The 21,401-nt window shown below is 44.8% G+C and overlaps 1 protein-coding gene across 1 annotated transcript in view; it reads right to left on the minus strand.

The window, feature by feature from the left end:
- Positions 1–19,918, minus strand: part of Gipc2 (GIPC PDZ domain containing family member 2) — a 74,945-nt gene extending 55,027 nt beyond the window's left edge. Inside the window, exon 1 of the mRNA XM_052730992.1 lies at positions 19,579–19,918. Within this exon, the coding sequence (XP_052586952.1) occupies positions 19,579–19,818 (240 nt within the window). The 5' untranslated portion in view covers positions 19,819–19,918. The remainder of the gene's footprint in view (positions 1–19,578) is intronic.
- Between the last annotated feature and the right edge of the window lie 1,483 nt (positions 19,919–21,401).

The raw sequence follows: 21,401 nt of genomic DNA on the forward strand, positions 1-21,401 counted from the left end.
CCTTAAATTGTATGTATAGATAGATAATGTTTAAAGTATTATTTCAGAGTGGTAATGATGGTATCACATGTTTAGTATTAGACAAATTTGAGCATAAAGTTAAGAATCATTTATGAAGCCAGGCTTGGTGGTATACATCCTTTAATCCCAGTACTTTGGAGTCAAAGGCAGGTAGATATTTGTGAGTTCAAGGCCAGCCTGGTCTGCCTAGCGATAACAGAACAGCCAGAACTACATAGAGAGATCCTGTTTAATGTTTTTAAAAAAATTAAAAATCATTTATAAAGGAAAGAGAGGGCATTGACTTTGAAGGGAGGCATGCAGGAGGAGGAGGGTAATTTTGAGACCAGTTTGGGCTACATGGAGATTTCTAGCTAAGCCTGACTACATAACAAGACCTTGTGTTGTCTGGGGAGAAAAGTGAGAGAGGGTGAGCTTTGGATTTGGAGAGACACTCGGGATCAAAGACGTTGCCCTGCACTGTCTTCATACTTCACTTGTGCTGTGAGCTCCAGTAGCCTCCACTGTGGATCGTGATCATTTCCAGAGGCTCGGGAAGGAGTCATCACTGTGGATAAGGTAGCATGTGTCAACAGTAATTACGTTCTTCCTGTTCCTAGTGTGTACTTCCCTTCTCCTACCCATTTACACAGACAGAAAATCAAGCTAGGAAGTGGGAAATAAGAATACAGACAGAGTGAAGTAACAGGGATGGGAACATCCCAGCTACAACCAGAACGTGAGCTAATGTCAAATGAGGGGTATTTTGGGAGGCTGAATCAGAATTGGCCCTGGATCAGGAAGGAAATAGCTCTAACACAGATCAAGTGGCCACCCCTGCATGAAAGTGACACATTGATGTGTGAATCACCATAACAATGATACAGAATCACCATCTCCTTAACTCTGACACTGTGTATCCCTCCAAGGCCACTTTAACACTGTAACTTAGGAACCTGTTACTTTTACAAACTGCTATGCGTATCCTGGGTGTCAGCCACCAAATAAAAACAGTTGGACCTGTTGCTCTACACACGCTTTATCTCCAGGGAGATTTTTATACACATAACAATGGTGCTTTCTCAATGCTTGAGTTCCTAGCCGACTCAGCCACTAATAGAGGGTCAGACACATTTCTGAAAAGTGAACACAGACAAGCTCTAAATCCCTTCCAGTTTTTCAGATATCCAGAAAAACTGCAGGACCTTGTAGGCCGATAATAGAGAAATGTAGGTTAGTAGTTAGTCACCTATTACAATCAAACTTGTAGTCATATTAGGTATGTTTTCAAGGTCAAACAGAGATATATTTTAGATAGAGAGGTGGTCTTCAAACACTTCAGAGATCTACAGAATATGACATTTAAGATGTTTTAATAACATTTTTTTCTTTCTTTCTTTTTTTTTTTTATGACTATGAGACATGTCTGCCCCTGGCAGCACCAATCTACTTCAGGACCTGGCTGGTGTCAGCCAACTCCAAGCTTTGATTTCCAGCTATTCATTTAACACCCAGACACTCAGCATACCACGCAAGAGCTACAGTTCCTAACGCCAAGCTTAGGTTTTTGGTTTTTGCTTTACCTTTTTTTTTTTTTTTTTTTTGGATCCTAACCCAGAGAAGCCACCTCTTCACTGCCTTTTTCCTGTCTAGCTCAGCAAGCAGCTAGCCCAGAGGTATTAGTTAATTAGTTACTCCTCTCTGAATAATTAGTTTCAAGGAACACCCTTGGCTAACTCAGGGCTTTATCCTCAGGAGACAGAGAAAAACAACGAGAGAGTCCAAGAGCCTTCCAGGAGACACACAGACTTCTTAGGAGTCATTAAAATGTGGCTCCGCCTTGCCAACACAATAGCAGTTGTCCTAACACGGTTGGCCTGTGGGACACTGTAAGCTCACAGTGGCTTCCCCTCCCAGGCCTTTGTCTCCTTCTTAGATCCACTCCTCTCCTGCCACTACCAACTGTACAGAACAGGTGTTCAGTGTGCTTCTAACCAGCTTCACTTTTAAAGCATGGGGAGAGTGACAATCACGCAGTTATACATCATTGTCTTTACCAAGCATACACAGAGCCCTGACCCCCAACACTAAGGTTCTAGCCTTAGTACCACATAAATCATGCTTGGTGGTGCAGTCACGTAAGGCCCCAAATTTAGGAAGGTGGGAAGGAGTGTCAGAAACTGATGATCCAGGCCTGGCTAGATGGGTAAAGGTGTCTGTCACCAAACCTGATGACTTAAGTTAGATTCTGGGATCTATACGACGGAAGGAGAGACCCAACTCCCATAACCTGCCCTCTGACCTCCACAACCATGCTATACCAGTACACCCCACATACAAATAAACAAAGGTAATAAAAAATAAGAAGTTGAAGGTCTTTCTTGGTTACGGATGGAATCTGAGGCCACATGAGACACTGCTGGAAAAAAAAGTATACTGAAGTGATAAAAGTGTAAGCATAGGGCTGGAGAGATGGCTCAGAAGTTAGGAGCACTCGCTGTTCTTGCAGAGGACCCAGCTTCAATTCCCACATAGCAGCTCACAACCACCTATAACTCCAGTTCTGGAAGATCCAATGCTCTCTTCCAGTCACCTCTGCACCTGCATACATGTGATATACACATTTACTCATAAATAACTTTTAAAAACTACAAAGTGTGAGACTCATTACCATAAAAACCAAGACAGTGGTTACTCTTGGAAGCAAGTGGGAGGAAGCACTTGGAAGGCCCTCCTGGGACAGGGTCTGTCTCCTGATGCTCCTGGCTCCAAGAGTGTTCAACTGCTCCATTATACCTGATGTGTGTCTCATGTGCTCTCCTCCGCTATGTTCACTTAACAATAAAATCTCTTTTAATGGAGGATGAAAGGAACAAATGTTGGCAAATGTTTGGTAGCTGTGGGTTCTGGGCACAGGAATAAATTAGATTACTCTCTTGCTTTTGCATGTACAGTTTCCATAATAAAAAGCTTCACATTATAAAACTTAACTGTATCCTAATGCTGGTCCCTGCCCAGAATAGCTCTCAAAATTGTAGAGGAGAAAGACGACAAATCCATACCCTGACAAGAGTTACCAGCGTTCGGGGAGGGGCATGCACTTCAGTCCCCGTGTGGAGGGGTTTGGGTGGTCTGCTCTCTCCAGCTAAAGAACAGGTTAACAGGAAAGAGCAGAGGAAAAACTTCCAAGTAAAGGAGAAGACAATGCATGGAAGTCCTAGAGAACAACATGTTCAAGGTAGGCCATGAGATAATGTGTGACTTACCTTCCCCTAATTTAAGACATCTCAGAATGCGCACCATGGCCAGCTCCTCTCCTGCAGGACCCTTCCATCTTCACCTGCCTCCACCACGTGACACTGCAGGCAGGATAGAGTTGAATCCAGGAGCCACAGGCATGAGAGGGTTGGCCCTCCCTCACTGGACCCTGACACAGAGACTCTGAGAAGCTGATTTGTGACTCATAATGTAGGGCACAGAAAAAATGTAGTCCCCCAGAAAAAACAGAAAGAGGAGGTAAGAGGTTTTTTGCTGTTAAAAAAAAAAAGTGTGTGTGTGCGCGCACGCACGCACATGTACAGATGAGACACTCATGGGGAAGTCAGAGGACAGTCTCAGAGGTCAGTCCTCACCTACTTTGTTTGAGGCAGGGTTTCTCTTTTGTGTTCACTGCCATATTCACCAGGATAACTGGCCCTAAAGCTTCTAGGGATTCTCCTGTTCTATCTTTCCATGGCAGCACTGGGATTATAGACTCGCTCCACATTCAGCTTTATGTGTGTTCTTGGAATCTGAAGTCAGGTCCTTACATTGGCATAGCAAATGTTTTACTGCTGAGCCATCTCCCAGCCAGTGGCTAGAAAGGAGCTTATTAGCCACTTGGACTAGAACAGTTCATTACAACAGCCCAGACAGACACAGGCACACACACAAATTGCCCCAGATTATCTGAGTCTCTCTAGCTCTCGCATAACACACCTACTGCATACTCTAAATAGCTGGAGGAGTGAGCAGAAGTGAGGGCCCACCATCTAGCCAGCTCCTTCAGGCTAGTCTGCTCAGCTCAGGAGCATACACTCACCTCTGAGCTTCTTTTTGTTCTTTGTTTTTTATTCATGTGCTTGTGTGTGTGCACATATGGGCACGTACCATAGCAGGAACATGAGGTCAAAGAACAGCTTGTGGCAGGCCGTTCTGTCCCTCCAGTGTTCAGGCCCCAGACATGGAACTCAGGCTGCCAGGGTTGGCCACAGGTGCCTTTACCCATGGAGCCATCTCACTAGTCCTCCCCTTTTGCTTCTCAAAATGAGCCACTTTCTTGAATTTTTCACGTGAAAATGAAACTAATGTTCATAGGGGAACACTAAGCATGCAAAGTGATTGTTAACACATTTCTAAGTTCTTAGGCAAGACAGCACAAATCCAGAAAATACCAGGAAACCAAACATTGTTTATAAAGGAAACAGAGCAAATGCATGGTTGATTAAGCTCTACCTGTAGAACACGAGTCGGGCATTTCTGCACCATCTAAAAAATAAGTCACCTTCCTGGCCTGGAGAATAAAGCCGCACAACCCAGGAGACTTGAGTTCCGCTGCTGTCTATGCTGTCAGCTTAGTCTCACTGTATCCACCATGCATCTCACTGTGTCCACTGCTGTGGATATCGCTCTGTATAAATAAAATGCTGATTGCCCAGTAGCCAGGCAGGAAATATAGGCGGGACAAGCAGAGAAGAGAATTCTGGGTACAGGAAGGCTGAGGCAGAGACACTGCCAGCCGCCGCCATGACAAGCGAGATGTAAGTTACTGGTAAGCCATGAGCCACGTGGCAACTTATAGACTAATAGAAATGGGTTAATTTAAGAGAGAAGAACTAGATAACAAGAAGCCTGCCATGGCCATACAGTTTGTAAGCAATATAAGTCTCTGTGTTTACTTGGTTGGGTCTGAGCAGCTGCGGGGACTGGTGGGTGAGAGAGATTTGTCCTGGCGGTGGACCAGGCAGGACCAGAAAAATTCCAGCTACAGTCTACTATTTGGCTCACTGTATCCACCATGCATCTCACTGTGTCCACCGTTTGTGGTGGTATTGTGTTCCCCAAAATATTGTGCACTGTAATAAACTTATCTGGGGTCAGAGAAAAGAACAGCCGCTAGATATAGAGGTGAGAAAATGGAGACACACACACCTTTAATCCTATCACTTGGGAGGCAGAGATCCCTCTGGATCTCTGTGAGTTTAAGGCCACACTGGAAACAGCCAAGCATGATGACTCACACCTTTAATCCCAGGGAGTGATGGCAGGAAGGTATATAAGGTGTGAGGACCAGGAACTAGAGCCTAGTTACACTTTTAGACTTTTAGCAGCAGTTCAGCTGAGATCCATTCAGATGAGGACTCAGAGGCTTCCAGTTTGAGGAAACAGGATCGGCTGAGAAGTTGTCGAGGTGAAGTCAGCTGTGGCTTATGTCTGTCTCTCTGATCTTCCAGTGTTCACCCCAATACCTGGCTCTGGGTTTGTTTTTATTAATAAGACCTTTTAAGATTCGTCTTACAGTACAGTGTGCACTTGCCACATTCAAAATGAGTAGGTCCATAGGGAAAGTTTCTTGGCAGAATGGCACTTAAGAATGGAATTAAAAAAGACTAGGGTTGGGGCTGGAGAGATGTCTCAAAGATTAAGAGCACTGGCTGACCTTCCAAAGGTCCTGAGTTCAATTTCCAGCAACCACATGGTGGCCCACAATCATCTATCTATAATGAGATCTGGTGTCCTCTTCTGGCATGCAGGCATACATGCAGACAGAACACTGTATACATAAGAAAGAAAGAAAGAAAGAAAGAAAGAAAGAAAGAAAGAAAGAAAGAAAGAAAGAAAGAAAGAAAGGAAGGAAGGAAGGAAGGAAGGAAGGAAGGAAGGAAGGAAGGAAGGAAGGAAGGAAGACTGGGGTTAAAAAATATTGAAACAAAAAACAGCATTAGAAAAGACACAATGGGAGAAAATGCTTAAAAATTACTAAATGTGAGGTTGGAGGTGTGACTCGGTTGACTAACATGCACAAAACCTTGGATTCACACCTCAACATCACATAACCTGAGCATGGTGGAACACACCTGCAACCTGGCACTCAGGAGGTGGAGGCAAGATGATTAGAAGTTCAAGATCATCCTCATCAACATGCACTTTAAGACCAACCTGGCATACATGAGACCCTAACTAAAAAGTCTGCAATGTACAGAGAAGCATGTCAAAACACGTGATGAGAGTAGTGGCCACAGGGGGAGACTCAGGAGGTAGCAGGGGACTACCTTGGTTGGTGGAAGGTATTTAGAAGTAACCAGAAACTCCGAAGACTGAAAATATCAAAGAATTGGAGAATTAGAACATAAAATAGGTGGAATGAGGGAGACCTAATTCAGGGTGTCTCTTTAGCACGCACACATCACTAACCATCAGCAAATCCTTTCCAAAGACCACGGGAATTCTGCTCCAAAGTTCACTCCTACATATAACACACTGGAGACTGTGCTCCAAGGGGAGCATTGAGGCCTTGGGCTTGAAGGTCTGGAGAGAGAGCTCAGAGAGTAAATCACTTGCCATGCAAACATGAAGACCTGCATTCAATCCCAAGAACCCCTGTTTTAAGTTGGGGGTGGTGCTGGAGAGATGGCTCAGTGTTTAAGAGCTCTTGCTTCTCTTAAAGAGGACTCTGATTATTGGCACCCACTTTAGGCAGCTCACAACCACCTGAAACTCCAGTTCCACAGGTTCTAATACCCTCTTTTGGCCTCCGCAGGCATCTGCATGCACACAGTGCACATACAGGTATACACATGTACACATAAATAAAATAAAAAACTGCACGTGGTGGTGTGCACTGGTAGACACCAGTGCAAGGGCAGTAGAGATAGGTGGGTCCTAGGGCTCAATCACATCCAGCCTATTTGGCTCCAAGTTAGTAAAAGATCCTATCTCAAAAAATGAAGTGGACAAGATCTGAGGACCATCACACGAGGTTGACCTTTGGTCCCCATATACAGGTGCGTGTGCGAGTGTGTAAGACAGCATTTGGCTAACTGAGGAGATATTGGGAATTAATGGCTGCTGGAGGAGGAGGGCCGTTTTTCTTCAATAGAGTAGCTACTGGTAAGTTTCCCATGCTGAAGTAAATAACTCCCTGCTAGTGTTCCATGAAAGCAACCCTAACTAAACTCACTGGGTCAAAACAAAAAGGACAGGAAAGTGGGGGGACTTGTCAGGAAGAGGGGTTCACAACAGAAATAAGGGGGAACCAGACAGGGCAATGGTGGGTGAATCTGATCAAAATGCACAATACACATATATGAAATTGTCAAAGAATAAATAAAAATTAAAACTAGAAACAAACGGAAAGGAAGAAAGAGAAAATGAAAGAAAAAGGAAAGGATGGAAGGAATGAAGACAGAGGGTTTCCGGTTTACTGTTGAGTGGTTGGGGGCAAGGCCATTGAAGCATAGGCTTGCCCTGTGCACGCTCAGGAAATGCTGCTAATCCTACAACCGTGGATCTTAATAAAACTGTTTACTGGGGAAACATCGTACAGCCTTGGAGTGATTTTACCTGACATCCACTCTCTGAGGGGCTGTTTCTGCGCAACAGGAGGCAGCCAAAGCAACCTCAAGTACCTACTAAGGTCAGCTCCGTTTCTCCCTCACGCTCTGCTGAGCTTACTTCATTGTCCTCAGAAATCAACAGTAGCATTAATTCCAAATTCCGAATCCCCCCCCCCCCCCATTCTGTGGCATTCCTGTCACTGGGAGGGGGGTGTCTGTGAATCCCAGCCCCCACTCCCCTCCGGTCTCCTAGAGTTCACATGTGTGAGTCAGGTCAAGAGCAGTTCTACCTGCCAGTTATCTGTGTCACTGGGAAACCAGTAAAGACAGAAGAACATTTTATATTCTCCAGAACTCCACAGCTTGGTGCTGGTGCCAAAGAGTTGAGAAAGGAAAGTGCTTCAAAGAAGCCTCGAAAGGCAGCTTCCTGTATGCTGTAACTCACGAAGGAAGTGACTTTGCTTGCAAACAGCTGCAAATGTCACTATAAGATAAATATGCTAATTAGCTTGACTGCTGTAATTGCACTATATGATATATATATATATATATATATATATATATATCAAATACTGCATTTTACACCTTAAATACATACTTTTTTATATTAAAGGGAGATGTACAGGCATGAAAATCTGAATTTGAATACCCAGTTGGGCATGGCTATGTATGCTTGTAAGACCAGCTCTGGAGAACAGTGGCAGGCAGATCCTGGAAGCTTGGTGACCAGCTGGCCTAGCCAAAAGGGCAAGCTTCCAATTCAGAAAGACACCATGTCTCAAGGCTAGACATAGAAAGCAATAAAAGAAAACACCCAACATCCCCCTCTGCCTCTGCTTGTGCACATGAAGGTGTGTGTGCACCCACGTGCTTATGTGCATGTGCTACACACACACACACACACACACACACACACACACACACACACACACACTGAATTAAATTGAAAATAAAGAAAAAAGTTAAAGATACAATGTTCCTCACTTTCCCCACTGAGGGCACTCACTCCTGCATTCAACATAAAAAGTTAACATCTACATTAAGCATCAGCACTAAAGCTTTAATGCTAATGATGCAGAATTATAAATACTAAATTTGTAAGGATTCTTTTACTCAACAAATGTGTTTTTCATAATAAATATGAAGCCATGGAGCTGGAGATATAGTTCAGTTGGTAGAGTGCTTGCCTAGCATGCACAAAACCCTGGATTCAGTCCCCAGCACCCCATAAATTGGGCATGGTAGTGCACACCTGTAACCCCAGCACTCATAAGGCTGAGGAAGGAGAACTGCTATGAGTTTGAGGATAGCTTGGGCTGCACAACACATGACTCAAAAAAAAAAAAAAACCCACAAGAAACTAAACAAAATTTCCAAGGATGTTCCAGGTCAGGTATAGCTTTTAGGCCCTTGGAGTTACATCAGTAAACAAAGAGGACAAAAGTTCTTGCCCTTGTGGAGCTCTTATTTTATTAGCACAGGACAGAAAGTAAAGTTGTATAGTTAGGACAGTAGAATGTAGTAGAGGAAAATTAAACAAGGCAGTAATTGGGGGGTTCTATGTATCTAGAGGGGATGGTCAAGGTCAGCCTTGCCAAGAGGAACAGCATGCTCCCAGAAGAAGTCCATCAAAGTCAACAGTGATGCAAAAGCCCCCAGGGGCCTCCAGCATTCAAGGAAGAACACAGCCAGACTGGCTGGGGCAGAAAGAACAATGATATAGAGATCACAGGACCTGGAGTCCATCATAGCATCCTGGCTTTTCTTCCAAATGAGATGAGACTCCATGAAGGGTTGTGAGCACAGAATGAGATAGTAACTACATCCCAGGAGAGACAGCAGTTCTGAAGGAATTTGGCTATAAAGGAGAACTGGGAATGGTAAGTTCAAGAGATGGGAACACAGCCTGGAAATATGGCTCAGTGAGTAAAAGCCATGATCTGAGTCCCTAATGACCTGAGTCCACAATGGCCTGAGTCCCTGATAATGACCTGAGTCCCTGGTGGCCTGAGTCCCTTATAATGACCCGAGTCCCTGATAATGACCTGAGTGAGTCCCCAATGACCTGAGTCTCCTCTCTGGACCCACTTAATCAAAAGCTGGATGCAGTGGCGCATCTGCAATCCCAGCTCTCCTACAGTGAGATGGGAGATGGGACAGGGCAATCAGCCAGAAGATGGTGGGCCAGAAGTACATGGAGTGGCAGAAAAAAGAGAGACCCTCCCTCAACAAGATGGAAAGTGAGAACAGGCTCCAGGGATGGGAACAAATGCCATGAAAAGAACCCTGGTTGTTTTTCCATTAAGATTAGTAATGACATGTTTGGAAATGGAGAGCTTCGAATTTTTTTGTTATTGTTGGTTTTTGGTTTTCGAGACAGGGTTTCTCTGTGTAGCTTTGCGCCTTTCCTGGATCTCGCTCTGTAGACCAGGCTGGCCTCGAACTCACAAAGATCCACCTGGCTCTGCCTCCCGAGTGCTGGGATTAAAGGCGTGCGCCACCACCGCCCGGCGGAGCTTCAAATTTTAAAATCACATTTTGGTTTTGGCCTGACATGATCACACATGCACATACATGGTCCTAGCTACTAAAAAGACAGAATTGACTGGAGCCGAGAGTTAGAGGCAAGTCTGTGCAACAGAGTGAGACATCCATCTCGAAAGGCGACAACACTGCTTTACACATTTGTGTATATGTCAAGAGAGAATGAACCACATGATGGTTCACTCACTCATTTGATGAGCTATTTGGCATCTAACTATACAAACTGATAAAGGTTGCACATCTCTAATCCAAAATGTTTCCAAATCTGAAGCTTTTTTAAGTGTCAACATGGCACATGCATAAAATTCCATACCTGACCTCAAGTGATAGGATACAGACAAAATCTGGGCATGTACTCAAAGTGATCTATAAAATTACATTCAGGTTGTGTATAAGGTGAATATAAAACATAAAATTAATTTTGCTGTGGTGCTGTGGGATGGTCTGTATGTCAAATGTGTTGCTGATTGGTCAATGAATAAATCACTGATTGGTCAATGGCCAGGCAGGAAGTATAGGCAGGACAAGGAGGAGAAAAAACTGGGAAGTGGAAGGCTGAGTCAGAGAGACACTGCCAGCCGCCATCAGGACAAGGAAGATATAAAGTACCGGTAAGCCACAAGCAACGTGGCAAGGTATAGATTAATAGAAATGGATTAATTTAAGCTGTAAGAACAGTTAGCAAGAAGCCTGCCACAGCCATACAGTTTGTAACCAATATAAGTCTCTGTGTTTACTTGGTCGGGTCTGAGTGGCTGTGGGACTGGTGGGTGAGAGAGATTTGCCCTGACTGTGGGCCAGGCAGGAAAACTCTAGTTACACTGTGGATATAAAGTATATATATAAAACAGAAGTTAATTTTCTGTTTAGACTTAGGCTCTATCCCCAAGACATTTCATTATGCAGATGCAAATATTCCAAAATATTTTTTAAAAGTCTGAAACACCCTGGTCACAGTGTTTCAAGTGAGGGAGGTCACTGACCAGTATAATCAAGACCACGGAAATAATTCCTGAACCCTGGAAAGAAACTGAGTCTGAGTTTCTGGTTTCTGGATATATAAACTTCTAATCACATTCAAGTGTATGACCTGCTCCTACAGTCTTTCCTCATAATAAGGATTTTGAAGACATATCATGCCACCAACTACTTGCTGAACAGTTACAGTAGTTAAATATTCAAAACGCCTCTTCGACAAAATGTATAACCATGCTCAAGAGCTCATGAGCTACAGTCACAATGACTCAACTCTTTTATGTAACCTGAATTTTTTTTAAATACTTTAGAGATTGGGGAAATGGTTGCATGGTTAAGAGTGCTTGTACAAGCATCAGAACCTGAGTTCAGATCAACACAACGTAAAAAGCTGAGTACACCTGTACATAGGCCAATGTTGAGGGACAAAGACAGGAAGATTGAGCCCAATGAACATTGAGCCCAATGCTGAGGGACAAAGACAGGAAGATTCCAAGAGCCCACGAGCCAGTCAGCCTAGGTACTGAGGGGATGGTCAGATTCAGTGAATGGCTCTGTCTCAAGGCAATAAGGCAGAGAACAGAGGAAGGCACCCCAAATTCTGCTCTGGCTCCTGTATTCAATCATCGTGTGCATGTACACACTCTCATGGGCATGAACCAAAATATACACCATACACGGGTATATATGCTACACACATCTACACACATACACCACCCACTCCCAACACACATATACACACACAACAAATGAAAAAAGAAAGAAAAAATGCTATTCAGCTTTCTAAAGAAATGTCCTTCATTTGTGTGATGAGTTAACCAGCCTTTTAGAGTCAATTACTTACTTTTTTTTTTTCTCTTTCTCTCTCTCTCTTTTTTACTGAATTGCTCATTTAGTTGTGTGGGGGGAAAAAAGCATCAGATAGAGGCTTTTTGCATAATTGGCCATCTGTTTCAATGCAATGATTACAATAGTCTGCACCCAGCCAACATCAGTAACAAATCCAAAGCAATTCGTAAGCTTCATTCACTTCTTCCTCCAGGGACCAGGAAACAGCTGAAACCCACACAGTTATTTCACAGTATCATCTTCTTGTTTTTGTATTTGTTCGTTGAGCATCGTGATGGGTTACGTAGAGATGATTTCATTCAAAAATATCATGTACTTTGACTGTATTCATTCCTCATACACTCCCTATCCTGTAAGGACCCTTCCTTTTCCCACAGTCTTGTTTCTACTTTCATGACATATTGTAGCACGAATCTTAAATGACCTTATTAATAAAAACAAACCTGGAGCCAGGTATTGGGGTGAATGCTGAAAGATCAGAGAAACAGAACAGGCCACAGCTAACTTCACCTCGCCAACTTCTCAGCTGATTTCATTTCCTCAAACTGGAAGCCTCTAAGTTCTCATCCAAATGGATCTCAGCTAAACTGCTGCTAAAAGCTAAAAGCTTAAAAAGGACCTAGTTCCTGGTCCTCACACCTTATATACCTTTCTGCTTCCTGCCATCACTTCCTGGGATTAAAGGTGTGTGTCACTTTGCCTGTCTGTTGCCAGTGTGGCTTTGAACTCACAGAGATCCAGACAGATCTCTGCCTCCGGAATGCTAGGATTAAAAGTGTGTATGCCACCATTTTTCTGGCCTCTTTGTCTAATCTAGTGGCTGTCCTGTTCTCTGACCCTCAGGTAAGTTTATTAGGATACACAGTATATCAACCACAACATATACATGTTATTATATATGTACACATACATCTTATGAATCTAGCATATATATAAATACATATGAAAATGGGCAATGTTTGTCTGAGTCTGGCTTCTTTCACTTAAGATGATTATCTACAATTGCATCCATTTTCCTTCAAACAACATTCTTCTTTATAGTTGAATAAAGCTCCATTAAGTGTGTGTATGTGTGTGTGTGTGTCACACACATACGTATATATATATATATATATATATATAGTACATATATATATATAATTTTCACTGTCTACCCATCAGTTGACAGACACCTAAGCTGATTTCATAGCTCAGCTATTAGGAACAGTACAACAAGCATGGCTGTGTAGGTACCTCTATGGCATGCTGATTAAAAGTCCTTTGAACAATGACCCAGAAGCAGTACAGTGTGACTCTATGGCATTCTGTTTTTGGAATGTTTATACTAATTTCCCAGTAGCTGCACTAACTTCCATTCCCACCAGCAGTACGTAGGGTTCCTGCTCTCCCTCTACTCCCTGCCCAGCACTTGGTTTTGTTTATCATTGTTATTGCTGTCTATAGATATAGAGATATAGATTATATAGATATCGATACATATATAGATAGATAAAAAGAGAGTGCACATATGCAAGACGGCACATGTGCAGGCCAGAGGACAATTCTGTGGAGCTGATCCTCTCCTTCCCCCTTGATACGGTTGCAGGCCACTAAGTCTGTAAGACGAAGGCTTTACCACTGAGCCAAATTGCCAACCCTGCTGTTAGTTTTCTTAATAAGAGAAGAGCAATTTTGAGTTCGGTAAACTGATCTCAATGGAGTTTTGATTTGCATTTTCCTAATGACTAATACAACATCTTTTGGATACAAGGGCAATAAATATTTTTGTGTTTGAGTTAAAAAACTATTTGCTTAAAAGGTTTTTCTTGGCTGAAAATATGGCTCAATGGTTAAGAACACTGGCTGCCCTTGCAGAGGACCCAGGTTCAATTCCCAGCAGCTACACGGTGTTTCACAGCCATCCATAAACACAGCTTCAGAAGATGTGATACTACTTCTGAGCTCTCAGGGCACTGCATGCACATGGTACACATACATACATTTAGGCTCACACCCATACATATAAAAATTTAAAAAATAAACATTTTATTTTAATTTTTAATGTGTGGTGGCATACACATTTAATACCAGCACTCAGGAGGCATAGACGACAGATCTTTGTAAGTTCAAGGCCAGCCTAGTCTACAAAGTGAGTTGCAAATTAGCCAGGGATACATAATGAAACCCTGTCTCAAAAAAAAAAAAAAAAAAGCCGTTTTCCTGGATTTGTATTTAGGATTTGAGTGCAGTCCCCAAGAACCTCCCAGCTTCTGTGTGAACAATTGGAACCAGGAAACTGAAATCAAGTCTTGGCTTCTATGAGCCTACATATTCTGGGAAAGCTGCTTAACTTCTCAAAGGCACACACTCTCCAACTATAAAATGAGACAAAACTCAGTGAGGACAGAGTGGCCACACCACTCGCTGCATGCCTAGCACAGCTGGGGACACAGGAGCATCTGGACGTTTGTCTGCATCTGCCTCACTGGACCTCAGACTCCTTCGTCCTTCCAGGAAAGAGTGCAGTGCCTCTTCTATCCAGGAAAGAGTGCAGTGTCTCTTCTGTCCAGGAAAGAGTGCAGTGTCCCTTATGTCCAGGAAAGAGAGTGCAGTGCCTCTTCTGTCCAGGAAAGAGAGTGCAGTGCCTCTTCTGTCCAGGAAAGAGAGTGCAGTGCCTCTTCTGTCCAGGAAACAGTGCAGTGTCTCTTCTGTCCAGGAATCAGTGCAGTGTCTCTTCTGTCCAGGAAAGAGAGTGCAGTGTCCCTTATGTCCAGGAAAGAGAGTGCAGTGCCTCTTCTGTCCAGGAAAGAGTGTGCAGTGTCCCTTATGTCCAGGAAAGAGTGTGCAGTGCCTCTTCTGTCCAGGAAAGAGTACAGTGTCTCTTCTGTCCCAGGAAAGAGAGTGCAGTGCCTCTTCTTTCCCAGGAAAGAATGCAGTGTCTCTTCTGTCCAGGAAAGAGAGTGCAGTGTCTCTTCTGTCCAGGAAAGAGAATGCAGTGTCTCTTTTGTCCCAGGAAAGAATGCAGTGCCTCTCCTGTCCAGGAAAGAGTGCAGTGTCTCTTCTGTCCCAGGTAAGAGTGTGTCCTGCCACTTTGGTCCCTGCAGCACTCTCTGGAGTCGGGAAGCTTCTGAGTGCACTGTCCATGCCATTCTCTTACTGGGGGGACTCTGTTTTATATACACTAACATCTCAATAAGCAAGTGTACATCACCATGCTCCTCACTGGAGAACAGGGTAGTGAACAGAATCCCCATGGTGTGCTGCTTCTTCTTCTTCTTCTTCTTCTTCTTCTTCTTCTTCTTCTTCTTCTGCTTCTTCTTCTTCTTCTTCTTCTTCTTCTTCTTCTTCTTCTTCTTCTTCTTCTTCTTCTTCTTCTTCTTCTTGTTTGTGGGCTTTTGCTTTCTTTTTTTGTTTTTTGTTTTGGTTTGTTTTATTTTTCAAGACAAGGTTTCTCTGTGTAGCCCTAGATGTCCTGGAACTAGCTCTGTAACTTAGTTTATATACTTCCTGCCATCCTTCTAATCACAAGAACGCATCTTAGATATGTAATCAGCAACAATTGTTTTAAAGGAATTTATTTATTTGGCTTTTCAGGACAAGGTTTCTCTGTGTAACAGGCCTGGCTGTCCTGGAACTTGATTTGTAGACCAGGCTGGCTTTGTACTCACAAAGATCTGCCTGTCTGTGCCTCTTGAGTGCTGGGATGTAAGGCATGTGCTACCACCAACAAATTTTGCTTGGTTTTTAGATAGTATCTTGCCTTGTATGTAGCACAAACTGACTTTAGACTTGCTCTGTAGCCTAGGCTGGCCTCAAACTTGTGATCCTCATCACTCTTAATATACAACTGAAGATTTTCGGTTTTGTTTTTAGTTTACTTAGTGTACTACAGAGTATAAGCAATGGGCATAGCAGTTACAGAAGAGCTGTGTGATGTGATCTTGATTTCATTAAGCAACTTCAGATTCAGTGGCAGCTACTGGGACGTTTACACTATACATGGATAAACACATTTATTATTTGACAATTTCATACATGTGCATAATGTAACCTGGTCAGACTCCCCCCCTCTCTTATCCCCCTCTGACTCCTGCCAAGCCCCATTCTTGCCAACAATCACTTCCATATCATTTTGAGTTTAGTTAGGCTGCCTCCATGAGCATGAGTGTGGAGCTATCCACTGGAGTAAGGGCAACTTCCAAGTGTCTGCACCACTGAAGACATGACTCTCTCTTTCCCAGCAGCCCTCAACAGTCAGCTGCTTTCCCAGGAAGGAGCAGGTCACCAACACTCTGTCCTGCATATACTCATTATACTCACTAAGTTTTTTTTCACTTTATTTTGGGGGGTGGGGTGCCACTGTGCCACAGTACAAATATATCGGTCAGAGAACACCTTGCAGGAGTCCAGTATCTTTCCACATGTGGATTCTGAGGATGGAACTCAGATGGTCAGTCTTGGCAGCTACCTCACCCACCATTCCGTTATTATAATCCAGCTGGAAAACTAATGTTGGCTATACACACAAGCACGCTGATATACACAAATTGTTGCTATAAAAATGTGTTTATGGACTTTGCACATCAAAACACCTTATGCTTACTGCTTCTCTTAGAATTTTATCTTGCAGGTCAGTGCACTGGAAACTGAAAACATTGAACATGTTTATCAAGCTACTACTAAAAGACTGGAAAAACTGGTTATCAATGCAGTTTTACAGAATTTGGGGTCAGGAAAAAAAATGGGCTCACATATGGGTTCTGCCATTTACCATGTATGATTCTGAATCTGAACCTCAAAGCCCTAGTTTCCTCTTTGTGAAGCAAAAATACAATAATACTTTCTTTTTAAGGATTAAGTAGATGGACTAAAGTCATGTGTCTTTAGCTCAGATTAATGTATCGATAAGTGATAAGGAAAACTGTGGCCGGGCGGTGGTGGCGCACGCCTATAGTCCCAGCACTCGGGAGACAGAGGCAGGCGGATCTTTGTGAGTTCAAGGCCAGCCTGTTCGACAGAGTAAGATCCAGGAAAGGCACAAAGCTACACAGAGAAACCCTGTCTCCAAAAACAAAACAAAACAAAAAAACTGTGTAAGACGAATTGCTAAACGGTCTTATTGATTGAAAACCTGGAGCCACATATTGGGGTGAAAGCTGAGAGATCAGAGGAATAGGACAAGCTACAGCCAACCTCACCTTACCAGAGAGAGCTACCTCCTGTGTTCCTGTGTACCCACGCCTAGATGCCTTTCTGTCCCTGCCCTCTTACTTCCTCTCTCTGCCCAGCTACATCACTTTCCTCTTTCAGCCCAGCTCTATCACTTCCTGTCTGTACAAACCTCCAGACCTCAACGGTTAACTAGTGCTGGTAATTAAAGGCGTGTGCCACCACGCCTGGCTCTGTTCCCAGTGTGGCCTTGAACTCCCAGAGATTCGAATGAATCTCTGCCTCCCAAATGCTAGGATTAAGGGCGTGTGCTACCATTGCCTGACCTCTATGTTTAATAAAGTGGCTGGCTTTTCCCTCTGATCCTCAGATAAGCTTTATTGGGGTGCACAAATAAAGTATCACCACAAAACTGCTTGTATAAAACCATGAGTCTGGAGTCCCTGGCTACAGCAGAGAGCTTCAAGCTGTCCGGTATTATGCTAACAAACTCACTAGCCTGGGAACCAGAGGACCTAAGCTTAAATAGAAACCTTGCTTTTTTTCCTCCCAAGCTACGTGACCTTAATCAAGGCCCAACCTCTTTGCACGTCAGCCACTTGTTTAACTGGCCGGTATCAATGGTATTAATTACAGTTTTTAGAGCACTGACCATACCCAGTGTAATCTGCTAGGCTTGCACACAGACTCCTGCAGTCTGCCTGTCAGTCTCCTTGGTAGATAGCCTTATCTCCATTTGATAGGTGGCTGATGCTGAGAGACGTAAACCCTGGCCAGGGCCACCCAGCTGCTGGTGACGGCAGAGCCTGGCTCCACAGCCCGCTGTACCCGCTGACCTGCCGCCTGCCTCCCCTGGGAAGGCGAAAGGAAATGGCTGCTTTGACATCACCTTTTCAGTTAACAGTCCTGTGCAAACATTGTGTTATGGTGGTGGTCCTTTGTTCAAAGAACCGAGTGACACAAAGACCTTGGGGTGTGTCCTTAGAGCCTAGAACCCTGAAAGAACAAAGCTATACTTTTAAATCTCTTTTCTTGAGGCCGGAGAGATGGCTCAGCAGCTAAGAGCACTGACAGGTCTTGTGACAGCCCTGGTTAGATTCCCTGCGCCCACATGGCAGCTCACAACAACTCCAGGCTCAGGGAGTCTGACCGCACAGACACATGCAAACAAAACGCCCACACACATAATTGTTTTACTCTCAAAAATTAATAAAAATGACTCTTTTCTTATTGAAACTTCACCTTGACCTCAATTTCATTTAAACAGACCCGATAAACAATGAATTTAAAAAGAAAGAAAAAAAAACACATGCACAACTAATTACAGAATGGATGTGTGTAAGCTACTCTATGTCAACTGGACATTGCTCTCTACACTTCTGGAAGCCCACTGCAACAAAAGCTGCACTCCTAAAGAGACAAAATCGTGTGTGTGTGTGTGTGTGTGTGTGTGTGTGTGTGTGTGTGTGTGTGTGTGTGTTGCATGTGAAGGCCAGGGGCCATCCTGAGCATTGTTTCTCTGGCTCAGTTGTCTCACTTCCAGTAGACGAGGCTGGCTCAGGCCCCAGGGATCAGTCTCCCCAGGCACTGGGCTTACAATGGGTGTCAAAGCTCCTGCTTTTTTTTCTGTTGATTCCAGGAATTTGAACTCAAGAGTCTCCTGCTTTTGCCAAAGCTCCAAAATATTTACCTCGCACCTGCATTTGCAGGTAGCTCTTCTGGGTAAACATAAAGGGGCCACAAAAGTTCCAATAAACTAATGTATTCAAGAAAGAAACTAGGTGAACTCCAGTTCCGGGCACCATACACTCTCGCTAAATTTCTTGATCCCTTTTTAAAGATACCTTGGGAAAATGGTGAAGCTGAGCTCTTGCGTGAAAACTGTTAGTCGGACAGTTTGCTATGGTTTTCTGAGTTACCTCCTTTGGAATAACAACCCAGGTTTTTAATTTCTTATATATTACCAAAGCATTTCTTTCTGGAGCTGTTAAGAATAGCAGTGGTGGGAAAAGTGAGCTTCACTTTGGACCCACCAGGACCTCTTTCTCCTTTACTCTGGGTGTGTCCAGGAAGGCACTTCAATTTTTCCCTCCCCTTTATCTCTGGTTAAGACTCCCAGTGCAACTCTGACAGAAAGTCTAAGAGTAAAGTCCAGATCCGGTGGAGGGCATTAATTTGTCCCGGTAGATCTGAGTCCCGGAAGGTGCTGGCGCACATCCTACCCCGCACGGCTGGCCCTGAGCACGTCCACGGCCGACTCCTCAACAAAAGAAAGCCGAGTCGCCCGACCCCAGTGACCCACAATCCGGATCTGAGCAGATAGTTCCATCCGGCCCCAGGACTGGCCTTTTCCTTGAGCACTCTCTTCCCGGAGGCGCTGGGGACCGCCCCACCCTGCCGGCGACTTGAGGCTCGGGGACTGCGCCACCCGCTTAAGCGGCAGACAGGCTGCGCTCCCTGCGCTTACCTCAGACGGCTCGATCTCAAACACGCCGGCGATCTTGGCGTAGAGCTCCTGGATGCTGGAGAACTCCTCCACTCGGCCCGTGGCGCTGCCGTGCGCCAGTTGTGCGTGGAACACCAGCCTGCGCGCCGGAGCTGGGGGTCCGGGGACACCCTCCCGGACGCCGGACCTCTCGCCCTCCACTAGACGCGCCGTCTCCTTGGACTTGGCCGCCTTCTTCTTCCCGCGCAGTCCAAGCGGCATCTTGCAGGGCCGATGGCGTGGGCCACCTGTGCTACCTGCGCCAGCTCCTTGGCCTCGGACAGCGGACTTTGCGCTCTGGGCTCCGGCCCCAGCTCCCTGCAGGTGACAGCGGCTGTTGGGCCAATGGCAGCAGCGCTTCCGCCTGGCGGCGCCGGCTTCAGGCCCCCTCCCAGTGGAGGACAGGGCACCTGAGCCAGGCAGTCACTGCTCTCCATGGCTCCCGGGAAGGAAAGCTGTGCGTGGCGGGTCAACTCCCTTCTTGGCCCAGGCCTTCTCTGAGTAAAAAAGAGTTGATTTCCATGAAGATGCTAACAAAGAAATCTTACAACTAGCTTGTTGGCCCTGCCTTGCCTTTCAGAATCTGGACACTCAGCTGGGTGTGGTGGGTGGTTCGGGCCAGTGATTCCCCCTCCCCCTCCCCCTCCCCAGACAGACAGACAGACAGACACACACACACACACACACACACACACACACACACACACACACACGAGACTGTTAAGACTCGGGCAGGATGATTGCCATGAGTTTGAGACCAGCCTGGGCTACAGGATGAAAGCCTCCCAAATTTTAGTATTTATGGGAAAATTAAAAGATGGAAAAAGGGCATTATGTTATGTCCTCTACAGTATGCAGAGCAGGCCAGGCTCTAAAAGAAAACTGTTGCATTTTTTTCCTTTTCTCATACACAGAATCTAAGGGACACAGAGGAGGAGGAGTGGGGAGAGGAGACAGCAGTGGAGGAAGAGATGTAGAAACAAAGAGCAATGGTCTGTATGCATGAAAATGCCATAAGGAAACTCATAACTTTGTGTGCTAACTTTAAAAAGGAAATTGTAGTAGACATGGCATTCGGCCACATTCTGGTAGCCACAGCCTGTGACTTTGTCTCTAGGGATTTGTACAGAAGTCATTCTTCCTCACCTTCCCGGTAAAGGAACTCACAAAACCTTGCGAGTCTGTCAAGTCCAAACGCCTGAGCCAGGCCCTCAGCACCTATTCATTTTGGAAGGAGAGCTTTCTCCTGTAAACTTCAACACTCCCAATTTCTTTGTTCCACGCACTTAGGGAAACTCAGTCCTGCCCTTCAGAGAGCCGAAGCCATTCACTGAGACGTGTGTGCCCTCAGTTTCCCATACCTTGTTAGTAACTCTATCCACCTCACGTCTCTAAGCTCTGAAGCAGTCTTTCATCTGACCCCATCTGATTTCTACACTCAAGGCTCTCTTTTTTAAAAAAAAATTGTGTGTGTGTGTGTGTGTGTGTGTGTGTGTGCGCGCGCGCGTGCGCACGCATTCCTTCACACATTCGTCTGTATACTGCAAGTGTATCTGTGGAGATCAGAGAACAACCTTGTTTGAGACAAAGTCTCTTGTACAGTGCTATGCACACCAGGGCATTTGGGACAAGAGTTTCTGAGGTTTCTCCTTCTCCACCTCCCATCACAGCCCTCACACTTGGACAAGTGCTTTACCCACAGAACTATCTCCCCAGCCCAAGGCTGCCTACTTTTAAGGTACCTATTGATTTATTCCTCAGCTCCTGGGGCCACAGATGATCAGCACCACATTGTTCTCCTATCC

Source organism: Peromyscus californicus, unplaced genomic scaffold (assembly GCF_007827085.1).
Source record: "Peromyscus californicus insignis strain IS unplaced genomic scaffold, ASM782708v3 Scaffold_9__1_contigs__length_137607984, whole genome shotgun sequence".
In the NCBI taxonomy this organism is placed as follows: domain Eukaryota; kingdom Metazoa; phylum Chordata; class Mammalia; order Rodentia; family Cricetidae; genus Peromyscus; species Peromyscus californicus.